At 19.0% G+C, this 8,118-nt stretch overlaps 2 protein-coding genes across 2 annotated transcripts in view; both read left to right on the top strand.

Annotated features, from left to right (window-relative positions):
• Positions 1 to 414: 414 nt before the first annotated feature.
• Positions 415 to 2,877, top strand: PGSY75_1239000 (HD superfamily phosphohydrolase protein; the record flags this gene model as incomplete). Its single annotated transcript, XM_018786958.1, has 1 exon — positions 415 to 2,877. One exon carries the CDS (start codon positions 415 to 417, stop codon positions 2,875 to 2,877), a length of 2,463 nt encoding a protein of 820 aa, XP_018640823.1.
• Positions 2,878 to 7,138: 4,261 nt separating this feature from the next.
• The window catches only part of PGSY75_1238900 (protein kinase 2), a gene marked incomplete at both ends in the record, with an annotated part of 1,527 nt that continues 547 nt past the window's right edge, over positions 7,139 to 8,118 (top strand). The window contains one exon of the mRNA XM_018786957.1: positions 7,139 to 8,118. This exon is cut by the window's right edge and continues 547 nt beyond it. Within this exon, the coding sequence (XP_018640822.1) occupies positions 7,139 to 8,118 (980 nt within the window).

Here is an 8,118-nt window from a genome sequence, read left to right as displayed (position 1 = left end):
TTTGGTTGTTTTTTTTTTTTTTTTTTTTTTTTTTTATTTATTTATTATAAACTTTTCCCACATCTGGATTAAAAAAAAAAAATAATAAATATTATTTCAAAAAAGTATATATAAAATCGATAAAAAAAAAAAGAAAAATTAATTCATTAAACATTCCTTTTTTTTATGTTAATTTTGATTTTAATTTCTGTTTTTTTTTTTTTTTTTTTTTTTTTTTGATGTTGTATATTTTATTTGTGCATATTAAATTGAATTGATTCAATTTTGTCATATATCATAATTAAAATATTAAAATAAATAAAAGTATAAAAGTACCAATACAATTAAAAAAAAAAATAAAATAAATAAAAAAATAAAAATATATATATTACATATATATTATATATATATATATTTAAAAAAAGAAAAAAAAAAATGGAAATCAAATGTGATATGAATAACAATTTAAAAGAGAAATGTAGTTTGCAAAATTTTGTCCGTAATATATCTTTAGACAATGAGAAAAAACTTTTGCATGTATTTGAATTGAAGAATATTAGAACAATATATGATTTAATATTTTCTGTATCATTCTTTAAGTTTAGTAATTGTATAACTGATGTATATAATAATGATAGTGATGAAGAGTCATCAATTAATAAATTAAATATAAATTGGAAAGTTCATAAAAATGTTATTTGTGCCAATAATAAATTAAAACAAGATAATGGACTTCCAACAATTGTATACGATAAGGATATGTGTAATATAAAAAACGGAAACACACATGGAAAGAATAGCACTATAAATGATATATTAAAAAGTTCATTAAGCACACCAAAGAATGATAATATTATAAATAATAATAATATAAATAATAATAATAATAATAATAATATATATAATAAGGATGGACTTATTAATAATACATTTAAAAACGAAGAACATAATAACCTTTTATGTAACTCAGAACTTAATAAAATGAACCCTTCTAATAACAAAGAAGAAAACAATACAACAACATTACATGTTAAACATTCAAACTTGACGGAAATTAATGAAATGAATAATTATTATGAAAAGAAAAAAAAAGAATATACTTATAATAGTGAATATGTATATTTTGATATATATATTAATTCTGATATTATTAATATATTTCATGTTAATGATAAAGATAAAGAGAAATTAATAAAATATATTTATGATATTATAGATAGTAATGATATATTAATTATGTGTATTTATTTGAATTTAAAAAATGTATGGGAAAAATTAGAAAAATATAATATTCTAAATATAACATTATTAAAAAATATTATTGAAGCCAAAAAATTTGAATGGATGAAAAATGAAATTGGAATTTCACTTAGTGAATTTATTCTAATTATAAATTTTATTTTAAAAGTTAAAAAAAATAGAATTTTTTGTAGTAATATATTTAATCAATATAATAAAAATAATAATAATAATAATAAAACGAGTAAAAAAAAAAAGAATACTAAAACATTATGTGATAAAATTCATCAATTTATTGAATTCGATAATTGGACATTTAAAAATATTATAGATAATCCTTTTTTTCAAAGATTAAGAAGCTTATCACAATTAGGTGCATGCCAATATGTATATCCAGGAGCTACACATAGTAGATTTGAACATAGCCTTGGTGTTGGTTTCTTATCTGCCAAATATTTTACGCATTTATGTAATCGATCTAATTTATCACCTTATCATGGAGAATTAAAAAGAATGCTTAGATGTGTTCAAATTGCTGGATTGTGTCATGATTTAGGACATGGACCATTTAGTCATACATTCGAAAGTTTCTTTATGAATTATAAAAAAGAAGATACAGAACATAAATGGAATCATGCTTCTATGTCTTTAAATATTGCTGAACATATAATAGAAAATTTAATAGATCAAGATGATGTACTAGATGTTAGTGATATTAAAATTATTAAAAAGTTGATAAAAGGAACAGACAGTAACAAACCATTCTGTGGAATAGATCCTATAGATTCTTTAATAACTGCTTCATTTGATATTATTTGTAATAATAAAAATGGATTAGATGCTGACAGATTTGATTATTTACAAAGAGATGCAACTATAGCTCCACCAAATGGTACTTTACCCTCATTAAATTGTAATCGTATTATTGGTCAAAGCGCAGTGATTAATGGACATATAACATATAACGTTAAAGAAATTCATCCTGTATGGACAGTTTATATGAACAGATTTTCATTATTTAAACAAGTATATACACACAGAAAAGTAAGAGCTATGGAACTTATGCTCTGTGATGGTTTCCGTTTAGCTAATGATATATTTAAATGGTCAGAATCTTTAAATGACTTGGACTCATTCCTAGATCTTACTGATTCATCTATTATTTATGATATTAAAAAAAAAGCCAAAGTTTGTAAGTATGATGAAAAACTTAACCATTCCCTAAATTTAATTAACTCCGTTATATATGATAGAAATTCTGAATACACCTATAAATATATATCCGAAATTAATATTACTGAACCAAAATTAATAGAATATTTAAAAGATATAACTAACGAAGAAAGAATTGCTCGTTATGCTCCTGGATTAAGTCCTGATGATATTATCATTGATTGGAATTATTTGAATTATGGAATGGGAGCAAATGATCCCCTCGATTCAGTTTATTTTTATACATCAGATAATGAAGATGAGGCATTTATAGCACATAAAGAATACAGAGGTACTCATCCTAGATACTTTGAAGAGTGTAATGTTAGATTGTATTGTAAAAATAAAAAAGTAGCACATTTAGCCAAACAAGCCCATTTAAATTTTATATCCAGTGAAGTTTTTACGGCATCTTCGCCTCTTCATAAAAAACAAAAGAATTGTTAAAATGAAATATTTTAAATATATATAGTGTATATTAAAAGTATTATATTGAAGATTTGTCCAAAATAAATGTATCAATAGGGACATTCATATAATGTGTAACACATTTGTATATATATATATATATATATATAATATATATATTTTATTTTTTGTTATATGTATGTTTAATTTTTTATTATTTTTGTTTTATCTATTTTTTAATATAAAAAGTAAATATATATGTATATATTTAATTTTTTAGTAGCATGTGCTCATATTTTTTACATATACCTTTTTTAATTATTTATCTTATTTAGAACCATGTTTTTCTTTAAATAAAAATATGTGGATGAATAAATAAATTATATTTCCTTAATATTAATAGTTTATATATTGAAGGGGGAAAGAGTTTTTTTTAAGACGTTCAATTTTATAAATACATACACATGTGTGGACATAAGAAAAATGAAACGTTTATATATATATATATATATATATATATATATATATATATATATACTGTTATATTTAATTATTTGTTAATATTATTATATTTTTACATTAAGACTTCACATTTTTGATCATTTATATTTTACTACAGTATATTAATGTTATAAGCGCAACAAAATTTCTTTAAAATAAATGCTTTATATTTCATAATTATGAGTATATAACGTAAATATATACGTATAAATAAAAAATTATAGATTCAATATATTTTCTTTTTTTTTTTTTATCATTTATAATGAAATAGAATATTTCAATAGCATTATAATATGAATGTGTATGTATTTATTCATCGTTTATAAAGTTCATACATATGTAAACACCAATTAATATTGTTTCATATTTTAATGCTTTATATATTATATGTTATACAAACATATTTAATAACCCCATAAAGCAAATGCCTTACAATAGGAATATACAAGAAAAAATAATAAAAATAAAACAATAAAAAAATAAAAACAAATAAGTTCCAGCCTTTTATACTAGAGAATAAATGTAAAAAATAATAACGAACAACTCATATATAAAATAAAGATCCTATATATATATATATATATATAAAGAATTCATTCATTTTTTGTACCTTTTTTTTTCTTTTTTTTTTTTCTTTGCATACAATTAAGAGCACAGTCGAATGAAAAATTAAAAATATAATAAAATAAAATAAAAAAAAGGTCATAGGAAAACAAAATTCTGAACATGCAAGGTAAAATTGTAATAAATAGAAAAAAAAAAAAAAAAAAAATTAAATAACCAATAATGTTCATAAAAAAAATATTTAAGAAAAAAAAAGTCATATTAGCTATTCTGTGTGCATCGCAAAGTTTATTGTAGAATATTTTTTTATTCCCTAAACATTTTTTAATTGAAGCAAATCAAAGAACATTGTTCTGTGGAATTATACATAAATATATAAATATATATTAAGAAAAAATATATATTATATACATAAATGTATATCATAAAAATGTGTATATAATAAATATACTTTACATGTATAGCGATTTTTTTTTTTTTTTTAAATATGTGTATATATATATATATATATATAATATGTATATATTTTTTATTTTTTTTTCCTCCAACATAATTACTTTTTACCAATAAAAGAAAAAATATAATCGCAATAGTAATTAATTTATATAAAAAATAGAAAAAAAAAGGAAGTAAAGGAAGAAAGAATTGTCGGTGTATAGTATATTCAGAGTTTTTCCATGTTTCAAAAAAATATATAATTTTTCAATTTTTTTTTTCTGCTCATGTCACAAAGATTTTAAGGTTCCTTCATAGTTTTTTATAAAACACATTTGTTTGCTCCAAAAAAAAAGAAAAAAAAAAAAAAGAAAAAGGGAAAAATAAAATACAATAGTTATAACTTATCAAAAATATAAAAACAAATGCTTAAAGTACTTATTATATTTTTTTTTTCCCTGTAGTTATACAAAAAATTATTTAATAAGTGCAAAAAAAAAAAAAAAAAAACTGTGTTGACTGAAAAATTTGGGATTTGCGTTTTCCTTTTTTCTTTTGGTTTTTTTTTTTTGTTTTTTTTAATCTACACTTTTTTGATGTAATAATATTTTTTATATTTATTATACATAATTATAAAAATGTATATTATTATAAAAAAAAAAAAAAAATTATTTCTAATATGGAAAGCTTTATAAAAAATATATATGATAGGTTTTTTTTTTGTTTTTTTTTTTTTTTATGAACATTATAGCTTTTTTTATTTTTTAAGAAATTTATTAATAATTTTATGTTTTTTTTTTTTTTTTTTTTTTTCATAAAATTTTGGATAATATTATATTTCTTTGGTTTATAAAAATATAATTAAATATTATATATATATATATATTTTTTTTTTATATAATGAATGAATGAATTTTGTAAAAATACATTTATTTCATTTTGCCTTTACTACACATTATTATTTTAACTTTAATTCTTCTATTTTATATTTTCATAATTCTACTATTCACATATTTTTTTTAATAAAAATGCTCTAAACCATTTTTTTTTCTTCGTCCTGATTTCCACCTTTTTTTTTTCTTTTTTTTAATATATAAAGTGATTCATTTTTACCTTGATGCTTAAAATTGCACTCCACTATATATGAAATTTTGAATTTATATGAATATATGGCTTTTATTTTATATTGTTATATATATATATATAATATATAATATAATATAATTTTATTTATTTATTATTTTTTTTTTTTTTTAACGCTTCTTATAAATTAAATATATTTATTTTTATTTATATATATATACGTATATAATCTAATAAATCTCTATATATATAATATAAGATATGTATAATTTATATATACATGAAATATATTATTAAACGAGAACAACAAAAAAAAAAATAAATAACCTATAATATTTGTGGAGAATATATAAAATCATAAAATTCTGAGGAATAATATACAGCACATATAAGAATATTAAAGGCACTACAAGGAATGAGGGAAAATATAAATGAATTGTAAATTATAGATTTATTAAATTTTCCAAGATGTCAGAAAATTATAATTAAAGAATCCATAGGAATATATATAATTGTTCCTAAGGTTTTTTTATAAATAATAATAAAATAATATTTGTATGTAAGAAAATTTTATATTCAATGAAATAATATTTATTTATATTTATGTATATATATATATAATATTTTTACATATATTTTATTTTCATTTATTTATTATTTTTTTCTTTTTCTGTACTCATTATATATATATATATATATATATAATTAATGTATGTATAAATATATAAATAAATAAAATACACCATAAAAATTTGTGTGTTTATAATTTCTGGCTAGTTTATTTATATATATATATATTTTTTTTTTATTCCTTTAATTATTATCAGAGATTAAAATTATGGTGATTTTATTTGTTACTTAAGTTCTTTTTGTTTTTTTTTTATTTTTAATAAATATGTATTTATATATATATAACTAAATAGATAATAGTAAATATATTTCTATATAATATATAAACCTTACATTTTGATGACTTAATAATAATAGATTATTATTATTTATAAGACCTTGTGTTTTTATCAAAATGTATGTATTATATGTATAAAGATAAACATATATTTATTTATTCATTTTTATATATATTCTGATTCGTTGCTGATGATTATATATATGTTTTATTATTTATTTTTTTTTTTTTGTATGACTACTTTATTTTGATATAGTTTATAAATGTTATTATATAATGTGAATATTATTGATTGTTACTGATTTTTTTGATATGCAAATATATATATATATATATATATATATATTTATATATGTAAAAATAGAAAATATAATGTTGATATGATTGTTTTGTGATTCTTAAAAAATAATTTATTGTGTACAACTTGTTTTGTACGTGTAGTGTTTGTTTTATATAAAATAGAACAAATATATTATATGTGTATATAAAATAAAATATGAACAAATAGATACATACATATATATATATATATATATATATATATTTATTTATTTATTCATTATTGTTTTTATTATTGTTTTTATTATTGATGTATTTTTTTTTTTTTTTTTTATTTCATTTTTGATTCATTGATAAGGGTACACATATAATTATGATAAAATAAGGTATAATATTATTTTATCTATATTTTCTTTTGATTTTCTTATATATTTTTTTTTCCTTTTTATTATTTTATTTTTTTATTTTATTTTAATTTTTGTATTATTTTTATATAATACATATTATTTGTTTAAAAAATAAAAAAAAAAAATGGAGAAAAGATATCAGCAATTGTTTAAGGGGAAACGAATTGATTTCCCTTTAGCTACAGGAGCTGCTTCACATGTATCATTAACATATGATGAGAAGAAGAATCCATACTTATTATGTTGGACCTATATATATCAAGAGAAACCAGAATTTACTGTACCTTTGAAAGGTTGTCGTATAATTAATAATATAACCGAAATTGGTCCGTGTATTCATATAATTACATCTAATGAGGAATATCAATTTCAATGTAGAAGTAAAGAAGAATTTGATGAAATGAGTCAATTTTTTAATATGTTGGGTTATCCAATATTAGGATTTAAGAATGTATATGTATTGAATAAAAAAATTGGTAAAGGTAGTTTTTCTACTGCTTATATAGGTACAAATATATTATATGGAAATCGTGTGGTTGTAAAAGAAGTTGATAAATCAAAAGTAAAAGAATCAAATGTATATACAGAAATAGAAGTTTTAAGGAAAGTTATGCATAAATATATTATTAAATTAATATCTGCATATGAGCAAGAAGGATTTGTATATTTAGTATTAGAATATTTAAAGGGTGGTGAATTATTTGAATATTTAAATAATAATGGTCCATATACTGAACAGGTAGCTAAAAAAGCAATGAAAAGAGTTTTGATCGCATTAGAAGCATTACATTCTAATGGTGTTGTACATCGTGATTTAAAAATGGAAAATTTAATGTTAGAAAATCCAAATGATCCAAGCTCATTAAAAATAATAGATTTTGGTTTAGCATCTTTTCTAAACAGTCCATCAATGAATATGAGATGTGGATCTCCTGGTTATGTAGCACCAGAGATTTTAAAATATGCATCATATGGTACAAAAGTTGATATATTTAGTTTAGGTGTAATTTTATTTAATATATTATGTGGCTACCCACCTTTCCGAGGTAATAATGTAAAAGAAATTTTTAAAAAGAACATGAGATGTCATATTAGTTTTAATAC

The sequence above is a fragment of the Plasmodium gaboni genome, chromosome 12 (genome assembly GCF_001602025.1).
Source record: "Plasmodium gaboni strain SY75 chromosome 12, whole genome shotgun sequence".
Lineage (NCBI taxonomy): Eukaryota > Apicomplexa > Aconoidasida > Haemosporida > Plasmodiidae > Plasmodium > Plasmodium gaboni.
The sequence above is the reverse complement of the archived record's forward strand: the minus strand, read 5'-3'. Positions and strand labels throughout refer to the sequence as shown.